Here is a 24,221-nt window from a genome sequence, read left to right as displayed (position 1 = left end):
CACAAAATTTATGTGGTTTATATGTTGTATGTGTTTTTGTTGGACAGCAAAATTAATGATTTAACATGATTCAGATATGATGGAAATATATGACTAAAACTTTATTTCCTCTTTGGTCAGTGCGCTTTGTTTATACTGGTATAGATACCATTATCCTGGTACCCGCGCAGGGACAGATTCTCTAAGTAATGCAATAAGAAATACTATATCAGTACGTATTTCGTTCCGACAGAACCATTATTAATAGTTCTTCTACCCTTCAACAAAGACCAGGTCTTGAGAGGACAGACAAAACTCCAGCTTTAAGGACTCTGGGTCCAGGCGGATCTCTGCCCACTGCCCACTATGCACCCTATACCCACGGCCCGAGTCTGAGTGGCTTACCTGTCCAGTGACATCTCCCCAGCGATCCAGACCTTGACTCCATCGGTGGCCGACCTCTCCTGGACCACACGAAGTGGTCCTTGTGAAGGAGTTCACGTCTCCCACCTCTTATTCACCTCCGCCTGTATCACCTGATGCGTGGGCGCGTGATCTGGCCACCTTTTTCACCGACAAGATTAAGGCTATTCAGGCCTCTTTCTCGGAGAGCACGGTAGAGGGTTGCTGTGATCTTGGGGCAGGACTTGGAACATCGGCCATGCCTTTGGCTATCCTGGAGGACTTTCCACCTGTCTCCAGTGACATGTCCCGGATTCTGTTAGCCAGTCTTAAATCTGGCTCCCCACTTGACCCCTGCCCCGCCAAATTTTTGGCTGAGATGGCGGCAGTGGTGAATCCCCTGGTCAACCCGATCCTCAATGCCTCCTTGAGCGAGGGGAGTGTCCCACGCACCTGGAAAAGGGCGATGGTGATCCCCCTCCTGAAAAAGCCTGGTCTTGATGCCGAGGTCTTGGCCAATTATAGGCCAATTTCACTTCTTCCGGCTCTGGCCAAGATTACTGAGAAACATGTTCATGGCGTCTTGTCGAATTTCCTAGAGTCTAAGAATCTGCTCCATCCATCCCAATCCGGTTTCCGTCCGAATTTCAGTACGGAAACAGCGTTGGTGGAGGTCTCTGAGATCATCAGGGAGACCTTGGATGGGGGTGGCAAGGCCATGCTAGTCATGTTGGACCTGTCGGCGGCTTTCGACACCGTCCCCCATAAGGCGCTGCTCGCCAGGCTTTACGACATCGGCCTAAGGGGGACGGTGCTCAGATGGTTTACATCTTTCCTGGAGGGCCGCCGCCAGAAGGTCTGGGTTTCCCAGAGCTCCGCCGAGATGCCGCCATTGGGTGTTGGGGTTCCACAGGGCTCTGTGTTGAGCCCGACATTATTTAACATCTTTATGTCCCCCCTGGCGGCTGCGGTTGAGGCTTACGGAGCCCAGATCGTGTCCTACGCCGATGACACACAACTCCTCTTCACATGTGAAAAAGATCAGACATTTGATGGGGAGAGAATCCGGGACTGCTTGGACAGGGTCTTCAGCTGGTTCCAGCGAATTTGTCTGAAGGCCAACTCCAGCAAGTCGGAGGTTCTATTCTTCGGCTGTGCCTTCGATCCCGAGTGGCGGCAGTGGTGGCCGGCCGCCATGTGTCCTCCGGCACAATCGTCCCTGGTTGCCAAGAACCTGGGTGTTAAGCTTGATAACAAACTTTCTCTGAGAGCGCACATCCTTGGCCTGTCCGGCACCTGTTTTGGCATCCTCAGAATGCTCCGCAAGTTTCTTCCCTTACTGTCTGCGGAGCACAGACGGATTATGGTGCAGGCGCTCATCGGATCTAGGCTAGACTACGCTATTGCCCTTTTCTTAGGCCTTCCGGATTATTTGGTTCAGCGTCTGCAGGTGGCACAGAACTCGGCAGCCCGGGCAATCTTTGGTCTGCATAGACGAGCACGGGCTTCTGTGTTGCTGCAGACGCTCCATTGGCTTCCAATCCGGAAGCGGATTGTTTTCAAATCTATGACGCTGGTGCACAAGGCTTTGTTTGGCTCAGGCGCAGGATATCTGAAGAAAAGATTAGCTTTCTATCGCCCTGCTCGCTCACTGCGTTCGGAATCCCTTTTCACTGCTGTGGTTCCACGCGTGAGGAAGGCCCGCATTGGGGGGCGCTCCTTCAGCCTTAAGGCCTCCCAGCTGTGGAACTCGCTTCCATTGGCACTCCGTAGCACTCCCAACTTGCTTCAATTCAGGAAGAATTTGAAGACTTGGCTTTTTAATCACTCTGTTTAGGTGGGTTTCTTTCTCCTTCTTTTTTGGGTTCTGTTTTACTTGTTATGTTGATTATACACTGTAAGTTGCCTGTGGAAAGCGCGGGACACAAAGGGTCCCCCTGACCACGATCGGCACAGATAGAGAAAATCCAAGACCAAAAGTAACCCTGCATCCTCAGCCCCACCCCCATGTGGAGCCCAAACAACAGTGTCCAGACCTCTATCTACTTCCTAACTTACCTGTCCAGCCAGTGGACACCTTCATCCAAGTTCCTGGCCCAAGCCTGTGGCCTCTTTGTGTGACCAAGATCCTCCATTTGTTTGCACTGGGTGCCCGATGCTGATTTGCACCCTGCACCCAGCCGCCCCTCTGGCGCTGGTGGCGTAGCTTTTTTGCTACCTTGTGCCCCCGTGCTTACCTTAACCCCCGGGTCTGTGCCCTGAAAGTGCTGGTACCTACTTGGAACCAGCAACTTTTGTAGGTGCCCCCAGTCTCTACTGACTAACATTGGGGCCGGTGATCTCTGCACACAGCCGCCCCAGTGCCGCTGGTGGTGCTATACCTACCGTAAACTGAACCTTACCCAGTGTTGGTCTGAACCCCCAAAGACTGTAAAGAGTAGGATTGCATTGCATTTCTCCTATTGCATTTAAACTGTCTATCTTTTACAACTGCTAAGTTCTACTGTTTCTGATTGACAACACACAAGTATTTCTATTACTGTAAAGCATTTTTACTGAGTTGCAAAACAATTCCTACTGCATTTATGAATGGATTACTACACTTGAGAGTGTTTTTTACCTGCAACTAAGTTCCTATTGGTTCTAAAATAAAACAACAAAGTAATAACATTTTGTATTCCAAACAATTGATCTTGGATTCAGTCTGAGTGTGTGTAATAATTTCTTGCCTGAGTGTGCGCAGCAAATGCTTAACACAGCCCATGATAAGCCTAATTGCTCGACCACACTACCACAAATAGAGTTTTATTATTATCTACTTAAGCCTCTAGGAGGCTCTGGGGATCCACTGGGCTCTGTGCACACTATACCTTATTTATTTATTTAAGAAGTTTTATATAGTGCTAGCCTGAGAGGAGGGTATTGGAGCGCTTCACATCGGTTACATACCATAGGAAAAGATAGCAGCACAAAGTACAGTAAGGCAAGACAGGTCAGCAATAAGAGTCACAGTGCCAAAGCGGTGGAGGGTCCATCTCAAGATCCTGACTGACATCGGATCCGGGAAGGGAAGTGTGAATCTCCAGGCTCCAGCTGCTCCTATCTGTTCTCAGGGCTCTTATAGCCCTTTCTATCGTTAATGTGGATTATAAGAATATGAACACAATCTTGAACAGATTGTTCCCCCACCTCATTCATGAGGACCAAACAGGTTTTATCCCCACCCATAGCACTGTTCCTTATATCTGACAGCTGGTGCACGTAATGTCTGCTTTGTTGGAGGATTGCCCAAAGGCCCACAATATTGCAGTAGATATCAAAAAGGCCTTTGATTCACTTAACTAGGACTATTTATATACTACAATTGCTGGCATGGGCAGCAGCTTCCTTCGTTAGACGTACCTGCTATACACAAGCCTGCTGGCTCATGTGAAGACTGGCACCAATATCTCGCCACAATGGGAGTACCCGTCAGGGCTGCCCCTCGCCCTCATACTTTATGCTATGGCAATAGAGCCACTGGCTCTTACAATGCAATTGGGATACCATTTCTGGGGATGGGGAACAATGGTTCGCCCTAGTTTATCTTTATTTGCTGACTACCTCCTCCTTCATTAATGGCAAGAGTGCTTGGACATGGGAGGAACCATAAGGGCACTAGAAGAAATTGAGTGCCATTCCAGCCTCTAGTTTAATTGAGACAAAATCAATACATTCTCTTTGCTGAGCCCAACAACACGTACCCCTCCCCCCACCGAAAGAGGCTGATCCCTCTGCTGGAAGCCAGTTGTGTTTTTTTACCTCGGAATACAGGTGTGCAATACTGAAGGTGGTAGAGGGTAACGCATGCTTCCTTGCATCAATCCATTCATTTTCTGGTTATCTTTCCCACTGTTTGTGATCGGTCAGGTTGCATTGTCAAAGATGAAATTCCTCCCCCGTCTGCTTTAATATTTTACTACCTTCCCTGGTCGCCTCTCCCAAACCCTTTTTACTGAGATGACTAGTCTACTAACCCAACTCATTTAAGGCACAGACCATCGTGGACTGTCTTAGCAAGTTGCGACAGCTCAGATATGGGGGGCTAGCAGGTACAGACATGGAATGTTATTACCTCACAGCGCAGCTTAAATGAGTAGCACATTGGAGAGATTGCCAGTGGAGTGGGTGGGTGCGAGGAAAGAGATTTGTCCCCTCCTGTGCCATGTTATTGTCCTTAGTGCTCACACCATGCCCAAGGTGCTGCACGGGAGCAGGGGGATCTCCTCTCTACACGCTACGATTCATCTGGGCTCAGGCACTTTAGCATATGGGTACCAACATCTCCTTTGCAAAAGACCTCCCTCTGACAGCCCTCTATACCGTTCCCACCAAGATGACTGGTCTAGCATTGGGAAAAGAGGGGCATGGTCACACTGGGTGACTGGTATGCAAATGACCTCCTATGAAGCTTTTGAGTTCTGGCAGATGAGTATGACCTCCCTGTTCCCGCTATTCCTTAATGTATGGAGTAGTGGCGGACGCCCTCCATCATGTGTGGGATGGGAAGGAACCAGAACTCCCTGTGCACAACTGCCTGAAGATCATTTACATCACGAAGGGCAGTGTACATGCAATTACTCTCCTCTACAGGCCCCTTCTCTCCCAGGCCAAAGGGGCCAAAGGTGATCTCTCCCACCGCCAAGAGCGTTAGGCCACAGATATGTGCTTGTCACTTACAGATTGGGAACGGCTGATGTCCTGGTTAACAACACTCATACATCCCGCAATGCACGTTTCAAGCGGATATAATGCTACTATTTGCATAGAGTGTACCTGACCCCAAAACGCATTACTGGGGTGTTCCCTGTGGTACAACCTTCCTGTCCCAGATGTCAGCTGTAGGGGGCTAACTTTTATCATCTGGTTTGGGACTGACCGAACCTTGCGGTTTACAGGGATACAGTAATTCGACCATTAATGTGGCCACTGCCCAGAACATTGGAGAGACCCCAGCAGTTTGCTTGCTTGGGTTGTTTTCAAGGCCAAATCCTGGCTAGTCACCACTAAGTTTACAGATCTGGCATAGGTCCTTGCTCACAGGCAGCTAAAGAAATCGCTATTTCAGAATCACAAATTGGTATCTATACTACTATTATAAAGAGAGAACAGAAACCTTTTGGCAAGGTAAACTCGGGAACCACAGCGCCAATCCACACACCCAATACATCGTTGTAAACCTCAGGGTGTGTAGATGGACATAGGCTGCATAAAATAAAATAAAAACGTAAATTAAAAAATTTAACTTTAAAAACAAAGTAGTCCCCTAAAAGTAGCGCCGGCCGCGATGTAGCCCTGGCCGCAACCTAGCGATGTCTGCAAGGTGCGTGATGACGACAGGCGAGGAGGAGCGGTGACAAGCAGCGAGGAGTGGCGGTGAAGTCCGGAGCAAGGGGAAGAGCGGCGGCTCAGGTAAGGCAAAGGCAAGGCAAAGGCGAGGCGGGAGGCGGCCGGGAGGCGGTCTGGGCAATGTCGGGGCGGGCAGGGTAAGGCAAAGGCAAAGGCGAGGCGGGAGGTGGGAGGCAGGCGGGCGGGAGGTGGGAGGAGGGAGGCGGTCTGGGCAATGTCGGGGTGGGCAGGGGCCAGGGCGGGAGTGCACCCAAGCCTGAAATTTTGTCACCAGCCCCCTTCTGCCCCGGGCAACGCTACCGCAATCCGGAAATGCTGCCCCCAGCCCCCTTCTGCCCCAGGCAACGCTGGGGCGGGCTGCTAGTTTATGTACAATTTCGCTTTTTTTTAACAAATTCTTAGTATTCCTTAATTGCGATTAGCAAATTGCGAATTAAGGAATACTTTCCCATAGGAATGAATGGGAAGGTATTCTCAATTTTGCGATTCGCAATTTGAAAATCGCAAATTGAGAATAATTTCAAGGGTGCAGTGGTGTCCAAAGGACACTCTGTTGCACAGCTGAAATATGCATGGGTGCACATGTGGCGCACATTCATGCCCTAAGGGCATATATGTGTGTCACATGGCACGTTGAAAAATGCTGAAATGTGCATTTTTCAAGGAAATCGCAACTTACCACAAACTAGAAGTTGGTGGTAATTTGCGACTCCTAAAGGGCATTTTTGAATTTTTTTTGGCTTCATACATTGCATTTAAGGAATCGCAAAACTTGCGATTCCTTAAATGCAATTGCAAAATAAGGAATCGCAAATTTTTCGATTCCTTATTTTGGACCAGATTTTACTTCATACATATCATTTTGCTAATCTGCGAATTTCGGCCTTTGCGAATGTGAATTTGCTTCATACATATGGCCACTAGTGAGTAAATAAAATCGCAATAAAATGTGTTGCAACAAAAAATATAAATGTTTGTGAGCAAGACAGTGGCACGTTTATGCCCTTGCATCTTTTAGGCGTTCGAGGCTGAAAGGAAGGGGGCGAGAACCACTTTGAATTCTTGTGTTTCTTTTTGACTTTACTGAGGGCTTAGATTGCGACAAAGATCTGCCTCAGGAAAAACGTTGTGAGGGGGAATTTGACCTTCCCTTAGACCAGTCACGGCGGCGAGTTGTCCGGTACTTGGCGACGTACATCTTCTTTCACAGTCATACATAGCTTTGGGATTCAGCAAGGCACAGTCGCTATTGGTCGTGGAGTCATATTCCAACCACAAACACCAAGGACAAATCCCAAGACGATCTGTCACAGACATTTGCTTAAAATCGTCCGTTCTAAGTCTGTATATCTAACCCAGACATTTTGAATGCTGGTAGAGTACCAGGTTTACAATATGTTATTTGTGTTACCAAGCCTTCTAATGAAAATTAAGATGATTAGTATGCGCGTGCTGTGTTTACCAATTCTACAAACATCAAATTCAGAAGTACAGTGTGAATGAGAACAATAATGCAAATCAATAAAATGTGTAAATAAACCAAAAAACAAGAGCGAGCGCTAGAACATGGCTGTACAAAGTAGATCCTGGTTCTAGGTTTGTGGCTATGTAAGCTATTCCCCTTTAGATTGACTTTATGCACATTTTGTCTTATATAGATGTAATAAAACCATTATATGAATCAGATCCTCATTGACTTCTTTTAGACACACAGCCTGAGAAGATGAACATTCCTTTACCATATAATAGAATATTTAAAGAAAACTGAACATTTTAAAAGTACTGTATGAGACGGTGGCCCCCTGAAAATGTAAAATGAAAACCTTTTTTTATTTACAGATCTAACTAAAGTATAGAACTAATGCTAAAGAGGTGTGCTGCATCTCTCCAAAGATGATCCACTAATATACGTCTTGCTGTGTTATTGTTCAATGCACATTTTCCCATTCAGCTTTATGCTGATTTTAATTCCAGCCTTTTCCTTGATACATTAGTTTGATATCTCAATTTGTCATCTAAAAACATGAAGCTAAGAAGTTGCATAAGACATAGGAGTAGTCTAGGGACAAATTACCAGTGTTGATTGGGCTGACATGTCGAGCAGCATGGCACAGCCAGATGAGTCGGCTTGAAAGTACTGTTTTTTTCGGATCAGTCATGGCCATCAGAGCCAAAAAAAGTGCACACACTGGCCCTTTCATGGTGGCCCATCTAGCAATGGTAGATGTCTGACAGGCCAACTGAACACCGCAGTTTACAAAGATTGCACCAGCGTCAGAAGAATTGTGCACTAATATTTTCGGCCACAAGGGCCATTTCAATGTTGCACATAATTTACACTAATACTTGGACCGAATGACGAATAATGCTGCTTTTGTATTGGTCAGTGGATGTAAATGTCCAATTTTTGAGCCTCACAGGTGACGCAGATGCCATTGAAAACTTCCAGAATTCCACAACACTCTGTGCAATCTGAAAGTGTTGCTGAGAAACTGAAGTAGAAACAACAAAGAAAAGCACTTTTAACTTAAAAACACTTGAGTATTTCCATAGTGATGTAGCCTCCAGTAGCACATTTGAATTAGACATATGGTTAGACAATTTTCACCTTTTGAAAATGTAATTTAGAATTTACCAACCTGAAATTTTCTTCTTGCAACTGGTCGAGTTGAAGTTGGACGAGAAAGTACTTTTTTGACACCATAGTATGGGGTTCATCAAAAGAATCCAACTGATTCAATCTATCATTCATGATCTCGTTTTCAGCCAGTAAACTGTTCCTTTCATCTTGAAGGGAAGCAACCTGCAAAATACAGTACACATTAACAAAACAAGCAAACGCAGGGCATGCTAACAGTTACTGTTTATAACGGTGTGATATGGCTGTAAGTACACACCCACTGAAGCCAGGAACTTTGCTGTGGCAAGGAAATTCTAGAATTGTTTTAATGCTCATCAGCTAGGGTGCAAGTGATCATGCTTAGAAGGATAACATATGACCCCACTGCCAGAGGAAAGGGTTGGGGTGGGTATTAAAGGGCAAATTAACAATTTGCTTATATATTTACTGTATATATTTACTGTACCCTAAATGCAACGGAGAATGGAAGGAAATTCATTTTTTTGTATGGTTATTCCCAAGTTTTTGACTGATGCTGCTGGTTTTTCGACTATGAAAGAGCCCTAAGGCCTGCTTACCAGCACTCAGTGTCAGTGACCTGACCCCAAAGCATGTATGTTACATTGGCATAGGCTAACTTTCCTGTAAGTCCCTAGTATATGGTACACAGGGCCAGTAAGCTAGAGAGTCATCCCAGGGATTACATCACTGGTTGTGCCATCATGGTTGTGACAAGGGTAGAACAACTCTCTTAGCCAGTCTGCCAATGCAGACTGGTAGAGCAGTTTGAACTGTTAGACCAACTGTGAAATTTTGAGCCATAGCAAAGTCAGCTGTCCCCCTAAAGCATGTGTACGTCACCCCCATGTCAGGCCCACCGTGCCCTAATGCAGGGTGCAGCATATGTCATGGGAAGGCCGAGTCTTCTTAGTGCACTGATGGTAAAAACATTTTTACTGTGGGAAGACTTGGCCGCCCCATTGGCGAGTGCAGAATTACACACTGACCCCTCAGCTGTGCTGACTCCTGAAAGATGCAACCAATGTTGGTACTCCAAGGTATCAAACAACTTGTTGTATTAAGCCAGACTTGGTTCTCAATTCGAAAATAATGTAAATAGTTACTGTGTGCAAATTTTACAAAGTTACTTTGTTGCCCTCAATCTTGTGTGCCCTTAACAATTACAGAAGGAGCTTGACCCGAGACAACTTTCTTCCCTACTAGGGAGATGTGCTAATGACTCCCTGGAAAGGAGACAATAGGGGCCTGCAGTGGAGAGAGGTGTTACCACCCTCCTGGAGGAAGCCATATGGGTGTAGGCCCAAAAGATGAGATTCAAAGCTGAAGCCGCATTTGAAGAGCAAATGGATAACACCTGGGAGAGGGGTAGACCCATTGTTTAACCCTTTTGATGCTTGCATTGATGGTTCCAATGACCAACACCAGGTAGGGCCCCCTTTAATCCTCTGGTGAACTCCGATGGTAGAATCAGGCCGAAAACAGCCTCCCCAGCTCCCAGGGAGGCCTTGTTGGAAAGGGGAGAGCCTCCTCTTTCAAACGAGGCCTTCCTGAAAGGGTTTCCTGGCTGTGGATCGTGGCAGCGCTGCGATCCATGGCCAGGAAACGCCACTTTCACTAGACACCAGGGATGTCTTTGGGGGGGTCGGCCCTTGTGGGAATGGGCGATCCCCCAGCCACCCCTCCCCCCAGGGACACATTATTTTATTATGCAACTTTGGCTTTTTCCCCAAAAAAATGGTGGCGAAATTGGCAGGGGATCAGTCCTCCTTCTCAGTAGCCGACCCCCTGCGGGGGCACATTATTTTTTTATAGTCATGTGCTTTCCGTGGGGCCACAATCGGTCCCAGGGAAGCCATAACTATATGAAAAAAATTGAGAAAGAGAGATCTCTCTTTCTTTATATACACATATATAGAGAGAGCGAGAGAAAGAGGGAGAGTCTCTCTTTCACTCAGTAGATGATATATCTATATTTATGTATCTACATACATATATATGTATATAGATACATTTATATACATAAGCCATCTACAGAGAGAACAATCTATCGCAACACCCAATACAGCGTTGGAAAGGGGGGGTTCAGTAGATGGATATAGGCTATATAAAAAAAAAAAAAAACATTATTAAAAAAATAAACAATAAAAAAAAGTAGTCCCCAAGAAGTAGCGCCGGCCGTGTGCGCTAACAATGTGGACGTGCGTGGACGTGCGAGCTGACATCATCTAGCGTGGGGAGGAGCGGCGGGACAGGAGAGTGAAGAGGTCTAGGAGCGGCGGACGGGAGCTAGGAACTCACCTGTTGAGAGACAGCTGCAGCCAGCCTGCGCCCCGGCCACTCTACCTCGCAGCCTGGCACGTCCCAGAGGCGGGACACAAGGCACTACGAGCTAGAGGCACCGGGAGAACGGGCAAGACCATGGCGCCGCTGACCCTTTTACTGTCCCTCGCCATCCCAGGTAAAAACGTTTCACCCAGGAGTTTGCTCTCTGCAATAAAAATAGCTGTAAGTAAACGTTTAACATAGGAGTTTGCTCTCTGCAATAAAAATAGCTGTACGTATCTCAGCATTCTGTTACATAGCGCCAAACTGTCCACCCCCGGGGCTTCATAGCACTTTATTGTGCGAGTTAGATTGCTCAGTAAATGACCCACTTCCTGCTAACAAACCTCCGAGGTTACTGGTCTCATAGCGGGTGCTGCGAGGCTGGCACAGGGGCATGTGACGTCTAACCAACTCCCGAACTACTCTAAAGCAACTTTCAGAGATGCCTCCCCGCTGCCCTGTAGCGCTAAGTTCGTAATGCGATCTGCCCTGGCGCATAACTGCCTCCTCTTCCCCTAAATGAAACCTTCCACCCATTGTCTTCTTCACGCATAGGACAAAGCCCCTGCTTTTCCAACACCACGAGGAAACAGTGCCTCGAGGCACCTGTGTTGGGAGTGTGAGCTATGCACGCCTGAGGCCAAGGGACGAGTCACTGAGTCCCGGGGCGACAACGGCCAGTCTAAGGCCCACTTTGGCAGCTCTGTACTGTCTGTATTCAGTAGTTTTGGGAGATCGGCTGATGTGACCCAGAACTCACTGTACCACCCACGCCCCCCCTCAGAGTTACTACTAGTACTAGCAGTTAGTAGAGTTTGTAACGGACCAGAACGGGCACAGGATAACATGCGGAGTCAGTCTTGCCGGGAAGTCTTAGAGGGTTTACGGATCTTTGCAAAAGACCCTTGCAAACACCCCAACCTTGTGTTAGTAAAGCAAATAACGGAAGTTATACTTAAGGGTCCCAAGTTTCCACATGCAAGTGCATACCCAAAACCAGCTATTTATTTTTATTTTTAAAAGTGGAAAAAAGGCAAAATTACCTCTATACATTTAATTATGTCAATGCTTCAAGTAAAGACTACCACGCATATGGCTGTCCCTAACGACAGATAGAGAGGTTATAAAAGGCGCAATGTTTTTTATTGAAACTTTAAATAGTTGCAGCTGTGCATATGTTTAACCGCTGATGTTTTCATGAGATCTGCACGCAAGTGATGCATTGTATATGTTTTCTTGTACCACTAAAGCCCATCAGATGTCAAAGTGAGTGGACCATCTATCTATACATACTCTATACTACTATTATAAAGAGAGAACTTGCACATTTGAGCCAGGTAAACTCGGGAACCACAGCGCCAATCTACACACCCGGTACACCGTTGAAATCGGCAGGGTGTGTAGATGGTCATAGGCTTTACATTTTAAAAAATAAACGTTATATCAAAAGTTAAATTTTTATAAAAAGTAGTTCCCCCAAAATAGCGCCGGCCGCTACGTGCGTCGTCACGTCAGGAGCAGGGGAGGAGCAGCGTCCCAGGAGCGGCGGACATGGCGCGCAGGGGAGGAGCGGTGAAGTGAGGCCAGCGGCGGAGCGGAGAGGCGGACATGGCACGGGGAGGAGCGGCGGCGGACAGGTGGTGAGTGGCAGAGCGGCGGAGCGGAGAAATATGGACCGGCGGTGTGAGCTGCAGAGGCAAGGTAAGAATCCGGGGCAGCCAGGGTCGGAGCGGGCGGGGGCACGGGCTGCTGGGGAATGTCAGGGCAGGCGGGGGTAGGGGAAGCCAGCATTTCAGGCTTGCGTGCTCTCCCGCCCCGGCCCCTGCCCACCACAACATTGTCCGGGACACAGACAATGTCGTGGCGGGCGGGGGCCTGGGCGGGAGAGCACGCAAACCTGAAATGCAGCCCCCAGCCCCCTTCGATCCCAGGCAACGCTGGGGCGGGCTGCTAGTACTATTATAAAGAGAGAACAGAAACCTTTTGGCAAGGTAAACTCGGGAACCACAGCGCCAATCCACACACCCAATACATTGTTGTAATCCTCAGGGTGGGTAGATGGACATAGGCTGCATAAAATTAAAAAAAACGTAAATAAAAAAATGTAACTTTAAAAACAAAGTAGTCCCCTAAAAGTAGCGCCGGCCGCGACGTAGCACTGGCCGCGACCTAGTGATGTCTGCAACATGCGTGATGACGACAGGCGGGGAGGAGCGGTGACGAGCAGGGAGGAGTGGCGGTGAAGTCCGGAGCAAGGGGAAGAGCGGCGGCTCAGGTAAGGCAAAGGCAAGGCAAAGGTGAGGCGGGAGGCGGCTGGGAGGCGGGAGGCGGTCTGGGCAATGTCTGGGTGGGCGGGGTAAGGCAAAGGCGAGGCAGGAGGTGGGAGGCAGGCGGGTGGGAGGCGGGAGGTGGTCTGGGCAATGTCGGGGTGGGTGGGGGCCAGGGCGGGAGTGCACCCAAGACTGAAATGTTGCCACCAGCCCCCTTCTGCCCCGGGCAACGCTACTGCAATCCAGAAATGCTGCCCCCAGCCCCCTTCTGCCCCAGGCAACGCTGGGGCGGGCTGCTAGTATATATATATATATATAAATATGTATCTATAAACATATATATATATATGTATATAGATACATATATATATATATATACATATATGTAGAGATACAATCATATATATATATATATATATATATATATATATATATATATATATATATATATATACATTATCTACTGGCGGTCGCTAGTAGGTAGTTATAGTTAGGATTGGCTACCATAGGAAATCCGCAACATTCTATTGGGAATAACTCTTGCGCCGGTTGAGGAATTTGTGTGTAATTTTCCAAAATTTTGGCCAGCTCCGCTCTGCTCCTTCCCTGGAAGTTTCGGGGGGATTCGTGAAGTAGGGGCTGAGAAAAAAGGGGGGTCCCAAAACGTGTTTTCCCCATGTTAATTTCCATAGGACGGTCTGATAAGTCTACAGCCCGGACCGCTGCATGGAATTATGCCAAACTTGGCAAAATTGTAGGGAATGGTACGCAAATGTGCTTTTGCTATATTTGGTGGAAATTGCTCCAGTGTTTTTGCTTTAAATTAACTTCAAAAACACATATATATCTATAGGCACTCACCAAGCGCTCACCGGTACGCGTACCGGGGAGCGCACCCGGCGCGCTACGGGAGTGCGCGAGCGGAAAGGTGATTGGCTGTCGGTTGTCTTTCAACATTGTAAACAGTCTGGAGAGTCCGCCATCTTGTGTCTCGGTAGAATCGAGACACAAGAGGTGAAAAAGAAAGGGGGAAATAATTAAAAGGGGCAGAGTAGACACCCCCTGACACCCTAGGTTTTGTAAGGGGGGCCTAGAAGGACCCTGAAGGGCAAAAAAAACGTTTGTTTTTTAAAAAATATTTGCGGGGTAAGCGCTGGGTGCGTTTCCGGGTACGCTCTCCGGTACGCGCAGCCTAAGCACACCACGGGGAAAAACTCTTTTTTATTTTTTTAAGAATACAGCTCTTTGATGAGAATTGGAGGTGTTCTGAAAAGAACTTTTTTTTTTCTTCTTTTTTCCTTTTTTTTTAACAAAAACAAAAACAGGGAATGGGAAACTGCTCAACAGGAGCAAAATAAAAAAATCAAAATTAGGGCTGGGGATGGCAGCGGTGGTTCTCTATTGCTCAAACCATGAGCATAACACTTTGTTCCCCATAACAAAGTAGCTGATCACATTTTCTGCATTTAATTGTGGCTTCATTAAAAGCAGGCAGAATATTAGGGATCAGCTGGTCTGGTCGCCCCATCACTGATGATGCAGTTGCTCCTCTAGTTGAGGTAGAAGCACCCTCCCCTGGAGCCTCTTGTACCAGAGCCCGGACACTCTCTCGGGCATAGTTCTGAGGGTGCCTCCTCTCGACGTGTCGGATCATAGTTGAATTTCCAAAGGAATATTTTTTGGAAGGGTCACCCCGTGACAGGACAGTTTGACAAATTCGACACTCCACTTTTGGAGCATTTACCTTTTTTTTGGTCTGCTGGTATGGAAAAAAAATTCCAGATAAAATGCTCCTTTTTTCTAGGCTGAGGAACCTCTTCATCTAAAAATCTATCTGGGTCATCACTTCTGCTGCATTCTCTGGCAGCCATGATATTCAAACAAAGATTAAGCAGCAAAAAGACAGGTCTTGCAGTCACAAAAGTGAAAGAAGAAGTGAAGGAAATGAGTGGGGATTTCATTCTTTGTAAAAAGAAATGTTAGCAACCAATGAAAAGTGTTATTTTAAGGTCATATGACTTGACGTGCTTACGCTGCACACTTCGAAGCGCTTACGCGGCGCGAACGTAGGCGCTTCCGAGGGCGCTTACGCGGCGCGAACGTAGGCGCGAACGTAGGCGCTTCCGGGGGCGCTTACGCGGGGCGCCTGAGTGACGTTTTGCTAGCTGTACGGAAATGCAAAATCATTTTCATTTCGTAAATTAAAAATACTGCTTTTTTAAGTATGGTACTGAATGTCTTGCATTATTATTTAGTTTTCATACATATGTTTTTTTTATGAACGCAGAATTAGCGCTCTCGCTGCGCTCTCGGGAGAGCTTACCGGTGAGCGCACCCTGAGCGCACCAAGAAAAAATGATAAAAACATTAAAAATACATTGAAAAAATATTTTTTAAAATAAATCTATAATAATTAATACTAACACAAAACAGCAAATAAAAAAAAACACTAAAAATCGTAGGTTACAAACTCGATATAGAAAAGAATTAGCTTTTAAAAAACCTTTGAAATTCAGTGAAAAAACCAGAGGTTTCACAATCGTTATAGTTAGGAATTAGCATTTAAAAAACCTTTGAAATTTAGTGAAAAAAACAGAAGTTTCACAATCGTTATAGTTAGGAATTAGCATTTTAAAAACCTTTGACATTCACTGAAACACCATAGGTTTCACACCAGTTATAGTTACCTGAACATTTTACTCATACAAAACCATTGAAATTCCCACGTTATAGTTAGTTGGACTCACTATAACTCGCGCGCCCGCAATCCACTGCTGATGATGTCACATATTACATAATTCATGACATGGTCAGTGACATCACTGATGACATCACTGATGACATCTCAAATGACATCACTGATGACATCACTGATGACATCATCTCTGTGATAATATAATGCACCTCCTCACACTCTAATCTAACCTTTGATACATCCAGTGTTGAATACAGACTACCATTCCTGAAACCATTGACACACCAATGCTAGTTACTACATACACACTCACTGATTCCTAAGTCTACACACACATCCACTCATTCACCCATACAATAACTCATACATACAGTCACTCATCAATACAACACTATCATATGCACTCATACACCTATACAGACACTGACACACTGCCACTCATCCATGGAGTTACTCACAAACCTAGTTAGTCATGCAAAGAATCAATCACACTCCCATTTCCTCATCTATACAGTTATAAACACATAACTTTACTTATTCAAACATATACTAACACATACTTACTCTCTTTTACAATCACTGATACAAGTACACCTTGATCCATACAGTCACGTACGCAATCACAGACTCTCGTGTATAGTCATTGATATATGCCAACTCTCACATGAACTGTGTTTTACATATGTACTTACTTGGACATGTAGCACTGAGATATCCATTCACTCACCAACACATCCATGCACACAGTCAACCGTCCATACAGTTATTTCCACATGCACTCTTGAACCCATACACCAAGTGAATCAACTGCTCACACATCTATGCACAGAGTCACACAACTCCCAGCCACTCCCACACACACTCACCCTCACATACAAATACTTGGGCAACCAATCAATAACCCATATAGTCACTTATATAGCTACTAATCAACACATGCAGCACCTTACACAACAACAGACATAATGATGCACACATACAGACAGTTTAGTCACTAACCCATGCATTCAGTAAGACACATTTAATCACTCACTCATACAGTCAGTCACGCACCAACTAAATCCTTCATCCAGACACTTATACACCCACTCATTCTTGAATATGTATAACATATTTTAATTTACAGTAACACACAAATGATGTATAGAACTTTACAGAGACACACAGACACTGGATGATGTCATCAGTGATGTCATTTGAGATGTCATCAGTGATGTCATCAGTGATGTCACTGACCATGTCATGAATGATGTAATATGTGACATCATCAGCAGTGGATTGAGGGCGTGTGAGTTATAGTGAGTCCAACTAACTATAACGTGGGAATTTCAATGGTTTTGTATGAGTAAAATGTTCAGCTAACTATAACTGGTGTGAAACCTATGGTTTTTTCAGTGAATATATATATATATATGTGTGTGTGTATATATATATATTCCATTCCAGTTCCAACTTCTCGGTTAGAGTTGGATCCCCACACCAGGTACGACACCACAAAAAAAGAAGCTGAGAACTCTGGGTAGTCTTTATTTGCATAATTTATGCGTCACTCTATGCCTGAAAGGGAATTTGTTTGGGACTTATACTGGGTGCTCCCTTGTGTCTGGACAAAGCTGTACCCCTCTGAAGAGCTCTAATGAGAGCAAAACACGTGTCAGGGGTTGCTTTTATTAATTTCAGGTTGGCTTGGATGGTATTACCAATCCAAAGCTGTAATACTGTACCTAGAGTGGTAAAAGGCTTTGGCCATTTTACAGCACGGCAAGGATAGCACTGTGCTAATCCTATGCTTAAAAACTTTGCTGTAGAAATGGTAAAAGACTTTGTCCCATTTTATCTCGCCGTGGATAGTACTGTCCTAATCCTAGGCTTAAAGACTTTGATAGAAAAGAAGACATTTGAGGTGAGCAAACTTAGAGTGTCGCTGGTGTTGAGAGTGCTTTGTAGTGGAGCTGCTTTCCCCTAGTGGCAGTTTTGATGCCATAAATTATGCAGAGGGTATGCTGGAAAGAACAGATCTGTATTATGTAGATAGCTAAGTGGATTAGTAAAGCCACGCATTAGAAACACTTTGAAACAGAAGAAATGTATGTGAGAGAGGGCCCATGGAGAGATGAGGGGCACATTTGCAAGGATGGTAGTGAGGGAATCAAAGGAGGTCATAGTGTGCAATTGCAAAACACACGTTCACCCGTAGACATCTTGGCGCTGAATAACAGATATTTATTAAAAGTCATGGGAGGGCGCCAAAATAATTGTTGCACTGGCTTCCACCAGTGCTAAAGGCTGCATTGACGGGTATTTGGCAACGTAAAGTAATAGTGTCTTTTTTCTCGCTTTCGTAATTTTTTTGGAGACTTCGTCATTACTGACTGTTAAACACTTCACTCACGCACACATCAACCTACACTTTGAAACTGTTTGATTTGGGGGTCTCTAGTTGGCAATGGTTATCACCTTTGTCCAAAGAGGGACCCTTACTTCTAAGCAGGATAAGGGGATTACACTCCTTAATAACCCCTGCTCACCCCCTTGGTAGCTTGGCACGAGCAGACAGGCTTATCTCAGAGGCAGTGTGTTAAGCATTTGTGAATATACACAGTAATACAGTGATAACACTACAGATGGACACAACACAGGTTTTATAAAAATAAGTATTCTTTATATAGACTTAAACACAAGACCACAAACGACAAAAATCTACAATACTACACTTAAGATTGCTTGAAAGATGATTCAAGTTGCTAAATTCAAGTTGATGATTAATGCAGCAAAGTTCTCAACAAAGTACCTGGATGCGTGAAGCAAAGTAAACAAAAGGCTTGCAAAAGGGGAGATGCGTCAGTTCCGTGATCCGGGGAAGATGATGTGTCGGGCCTCAATGCTTGCGCAGAGTAGAGGATGCGTTGTGCTTCTTACCGGTGCGGAGGTGATCCGTAGATTCTCGGCCTGCGGGCCCGATGCGGTGCGCAAGATGGCGCCTTGATGCGATGCGAGGATCCAATTGCGATGCGAGAAGATGGCGTCCTTGATGTGGCGATGTGATTACGATGCGATGACGCCCTGGCAGCCTTGCGACGACTCTGTATTTTGGAGCTGCGACAGGCCCTGCGATGCGCTTCTCCGGTGATGCGATGACGGCTCTCTCGAGGCGTCGAGCTTCTCTGGCGATGCGACAGCAGGCAGCTTTGATGAACACTCGCTTCCAGGAAGATGCTGCGAAGGCACACTTCTACGGCGTTGCGATGATCTCAGCTGCGGCGGCGACACGCTTCTCTCGATGCATCGCGTTTCCAGCTCCCAGCGGCACACAAGTGACTGGAGTCAGAATTTCCAGCAAGGAAATTCAGGAGGGAGCTGGAGGTGAAGTCTTTTGGCCCTGAGACGTCAGCAGGAGGCACGCACAGTTCAAGCCCTTGGAGAATATTCTGAAGATAAATGAAAGTCCTTAAAAGTTCCTTCTCCTTTCCCTTGGCAATGAAGCAACCACTGCAGGCCAACCCAGCAAACAGCACACTGACAGAGTGGCAGTCCAAACTCCAGCAGCTTCCCTGGTTCTTCTCCTTGGCAGAAAGGTTTCTTGTTCCAGAAGTGATCTAAAGTCTGTGGGACTGGGTCCCAATATTTATACCCCAAAATCCTTTGTTCTCTGAAGGCAGATAGGCCTCTGTCTAGTTCAAACCAGTTCCTGAGCACTTTGTTTACAGAACTCTTCTCTTCCTTTCACTGTGCAGGGCAGAAACATCAGACGCCCCACAGGAGGTGGAGCCAGCACAGGGGAGGGAAGATACAGCTCTGGAGCACTCTGTTGACATGATTCCCCTTCTCCTTTCACAGTGCAGGGCAGAGACATCAGACAAGCAACAGAGGTGGAGCCAGCATTGTGGAGGGAAGGCCTAGCCCTATTCAGGTCCCAGGTGCACACCTCCCTCTCATCTAGGTGCTGATCTCTCTATTCACCACTGGGCTGCCCCAGCCTGTCTCCTGGAATTTCCCCAGCCCTGTCACACACAAACCCAGACAAGGAATACACAATTCAGCAGAGCCGGGCTCAAATGGTTAGGCAAGCAAATACCTACTTTCTAAAAGTAGTATTTGCAAACACCGGGTATTAAAATAAACTTTACTAAAAGATGTATTTTATTATTCTGAGTTCAGGCATACTACATTGTAATTTCTACCAAGTTCCCTGAATCAGTGTGGATTGTAGGAATGTAACAATCTTAACTGCCCATTCTGGCCATTCTGGCCTATGAGAACAGGTAGCCTTCAATAGTGAAAAAAGAAAATGGCTGTAATTCACTATTAGGACATGCTACACAAATCAGAGCATGTCCTACCTTATAGGGGCTGACAGTAGCTCAAATAGCCAATCATGGAATAACCAATTAGTATATCAATTTAACATAGGGAGCACTTGCACTGTGGCACTGATTAGCAGTGGCACAGGGCCCAAAACATACAACCAGAAAAAACATATCAAAACAGAGGAGGAAATCCGTCAAAAATGGAAGGGAGACTCACACCAATGATGTCAGGTCTAACAGAAACCAACAACCTATCTGCCTTCTCCGTAGGATAGTGTTTTAAAAGGATAGTTTTAGACACTAGCAGAGATGGAGTATCGTTGGATGAATGCAGCCCAGGCCCTCAGTCTGGTTCTGGAGTCCAGCTCTGCAGCAGGATCAGAGACTGAGACAGCAGATACTGAGACAGTTTTTGAGAGAGAGGACAATGGAGAAGAATCTGGGAATGATTTGTCAGTTGGCGCAGTTCCATCCGATGACTCATCTTCCAGCGATTCTGAAGGAGACGATGTCAGTTGTGTTGTCCCTTTGCCAGCATAGTCTGTGCAGCAGGACACCAGTAGCAGGTTAGAGCAACCCAGAGAGCAGGCACGTGCGGCCGCAAGCGCAGACGGAGCACTATCTTGGCAGCCTCCCAATTTAGTTCAGCCCCAAATTCCTCCTTTCACTCGTGGCACTGGATGTAAAGTCGATAAGGCACATTTATTGCCAATTGACAAAGCCAATCTCTTTTTGGGTGTTGACTTCCTTTTTAAAAAAAATGTTTTATTGAAACAATAGACAATATGCATATACAGTGTCACAGTCACGAGGGCGAGTACACACAGTCAATCGGTACACGGTTTCCACAGAGACACCAACTCTATGATGACTACAATAATGTTATATCTCATCGTCCGAGTCTTGATCCAACACCGGAGGTGTACAAATGTTTCCCCTTTAGATATTCCATTTGCCCCACACCCTTCCCCATTTCTTTGGGCATTCCCTGTCAATAAAGGTGGCCTTCTCTGTTACCATAACCATTTCCATTTCTCTGTATGTTGACTTCCTTGACGAAACTGTGCAGCAAAAAATGTGTGTGCCAAACAATTTCTGAGGGAGCATGGAGGCACTGTTGGGCCTCATTCTAGGGCACAAAAGTGGACTCCCACTTCTTTAGGGGAGTTGAAGATATTTTTGGGCCTCACACTTAAAATCGGGGTAGTGCATAAACCAACCTTGCTATCCTACTGGTCTACTCGCACGGTTTGGTAAACCCTCATCTTCGCACCATACATGAGCAGAGATCATTTTTTGCTTTTGCAATGCATGCTGCATTTCAATAACAATTCTGCTGCATTGCCCCGGGACCATCCAGGCCATGACAGGTTGTTCAAAATTCGGCCTGTTGTGGAACATTTGTCTGCCAGGATTTCAGAGGTTTATACTCCTGGAAAGAATATAGCCATTGATGAGTCCTTGTTCTTGTATAAAGGGCAGCTGCTGCTTAGGCAGTACATTCCGAGCAAATGCGCTTGCTATGGCATTAAGCTGCACATGCTGTGTGAGAGCTCAACTGGCTTTGTGCACAGCTTGAAAGTGTATACAGGGAAGGACACAACACTTAACCCTGTAGGTTGCCTTCCCATTCCAGGGGTCACAGGAAAGATTGTATGGGAGCTTGCTCGTCCACTTTTTCAAAAAGGTTATAACCTTTATGTGGACAATTTCTATACAGGAGTTCAGCTGTTCAGTGAGCTCTACAAAGCTGGCACCGTTGCTTGCGGTATAATTTGTTATCGACGCAAAGGATTCCGGCAGGAGCTTGCTTGCAAGAAGCTCCAGAAATCCCAGAGCACTGCGTTGCTATCCAACGAACTGCTTGCAGTCAAGTTCTCTGTGCCGTGTACGTGCTAACTACAGTTCATGCTGAGAGCACTTCCCCTGTCACAGTTTGGGGATCAGATGGCTGAAGTCCACAAGCCCACCTGTATACTTGATTACAACAAGTACATGGGCGGAGTAGACAAAAAAGACCAGGTTTTTCAGCCATACAATGCTAGTCGGAAAACTTGCACTTGGTATAAGAAACTGTTTACTCACCTGATACAGATGGCAACATACACTGCTTTTGTTGTTTATCAGACCACCACAGGAAGAAAGACTCATGTCTTTCCTTGACTTTCAGTTGTCTATGATTAAAAGTCTCACTGCTACAGAAGCAGCAGCCTCCCCTTCATGTGTTTTGGAGGACGTGGCAAGGCTGCAAGAGCAACACTTTGCTGATAACATTCCTGCAACCCCCAAAAAGGAGTAACCATGTTGTGGTGGTGAAGTGTGCTCAATGCAGGGAAAGAGGCAGGAGTTTCATGTTTACTGTCCCCAGTGCTCAAGTAAGCCTGCCTTCTGTTTTCCTACTTGCTTCATGTTGTATCATACTAAAGCAAAATACTGGGAAATTGACTGAGGTGGAGCTGCCAATAGGTAAACCTTTCAATTGGTGTGAATGGATACCTGTGGGCCACTCCTTCACTACGCAAGCAGCTGCAGAATATTTGTTCCTCTACTTCAGAAAATCATGGACTTCTCAACACCGTTATCTGCTTTCAGAACGTGGTAGTTGTGCTGTTCGCCAATTGACAAGTGCATTATAGTCCCCAATGCACATACTGGTGGACAGACATATGCCACGTTGTCACAGAGTACCCCTGTTTCACATTCAACTGTTCTTCATAGTTTATGATGTTCTCTTTAGAAAGCTTTCTAAAATTTCCAGCATGTTTACCTTAGTTTCAAAGGTAGATATGCTCAAGGAATGGCTTTGCAGCATACTCGGGCACCCCCCATCTTGCATCCACAAACTGGAAGGAGTGGATTTAGTACAGTGAGAGCATTGATAGCCTGTAACAGAGATGTTTTCTCAAGCTTCAAGTAGCTAGAGATGGAAGGCATTAGTACAGGGTCTATTGACAATTATACCGGATTAGTCAGGACTCTGATGAGGACAGACACACAAACAGGTTCAAACAGCTTACGGTAGGTGCGCTTTCCGGAGAATATTGCAAAGGTAGAAGGCAGATAGTAAAGGTAGTATACATACAAGTCATGACTTCATCTTCACCCATGGATTCAAATACATTGCTGCCACTCTCACACTGAATTTACTATCGTACTTATGGGTCAATGCTGTTTGCCATGTTCATCCTCCACTAGAACTTAGTAGATGGTCAGTTTGCTGTATGATAAGTGCTTACAGTCACTGCACATAACGGTGGATTGGACATATGGTACTTTGTCATGGACTACCCGTGTTTCACATTCAACTGTTCTTCATAGTTTATGATGTTATCTTTAGAAAGCTTTTGAAAATTTCCAGCATGTTTGCCCTAGTTTCAAGGGTAGATATGCTTGCTCACCTTGAGGAATGGCTTTGTGGCATACTCGGGAACCCCCCAACTTGCATCCACAAACTGGAAGAAGTTGGATTTAGCACAGGTGCAAAGAAACATTAAGGACATGTCTTCCTGAGCCTCATGTGGCTGTCATGGGAGCCATCAGTAAAGGTTCACTCTGCATGAGCTAGGTAACGTTCAGGAAGATGGAGAGGGGGGACTTGACTTCTGGGCATTAGCTTGCCTCATCTTCACTAACGGCCCCACCAGACCGCCGGGGATGCCTGGTCTCACCCTGGAGATACCCATTAAGGGACCATCTCTCAGGGAAGCCAGGAAGGGTTTCGCAGCGGTCGAAGCGCCTTGGGACCCTACGGGTAAGTAGTGCGCTATATAAATGCCTATACATTTACAATTACATTTACATTTACAGGTGGTAAAATTTAGTCAAACTCATTATGTCTTGTGGCATATGAATGTGATGGGCCCTTGCATGGTGGCGGTATGTTTATGTGAGTGCAAGTGATCTGGTTGATTGGGCCCGTGGCTGGCAGTATGCAAGTCTTGTGTGTGGTGCGTGAATGGCGTGTGAATGGACCATAAAGTGGTTGGTGCCGTGAAGTGGCTTTATGGCTCCCATTCAGAAGGCTTGACTTCATTTGGCCAAAAACTTGCTCACCTCCTTTTTGGCCAACTGCACGCAGACGGTGAGGCTGGGGGAGTTTTACTCACCCTTTTTCACCTTACCGTGCGGGGTACGCCAGGGCTCATCGCTAAGCCCTACATTATTTAATATATATGTAGCGGACTTGGCGAGAGTTATAAAAACTCATGGTTTAT

At 46.0% G+C, this 24,221-nt stretch overlaps 1 protein-coding gene across 1 annotated transcript in view; it reads right to left on the bottom strand.

The window, feature by feature from the left end:
- The window catches only part of HOOK1 (hook microtubule tethering protein 1), a 905,468-nt gene that overhangs the window by 466,896 nt on the left and 414,351 nt on the right, over positions 1 to 24,221 (bottom strand). The window contains exon 9 of the mRNA XM_086953035.1: positions 8,409 to 8,572. Within this exon, the coding sequence (XP_086809161.1) occupies positions 8,409 to 8,572 (164 nt within the window). The remainder of the gene's footprint in view (positions 1 to 8,408; positions 8,573 to 24,221) is intronic.

Source organism: Lissotriton vulgaris, chromosome 1_1, assembly GCF_964263255.1.
Source record: "Lissotriton vulgaris chromosome 1_1, aLisVul1.2, whole genome shotgun sequence".
Classification (NCBI taxonomy): domain Eukaryota; kingdom Metazoa; phylum Chordata; class Amphibia; order Caudata; family Salamandridae; genus Lissotriton; species Lissotriton vulgaris.
Note: the sequence above shows the minus strand (reverse complement) of the source record. Positions and strands in the feature narration are given on the sequence as shown.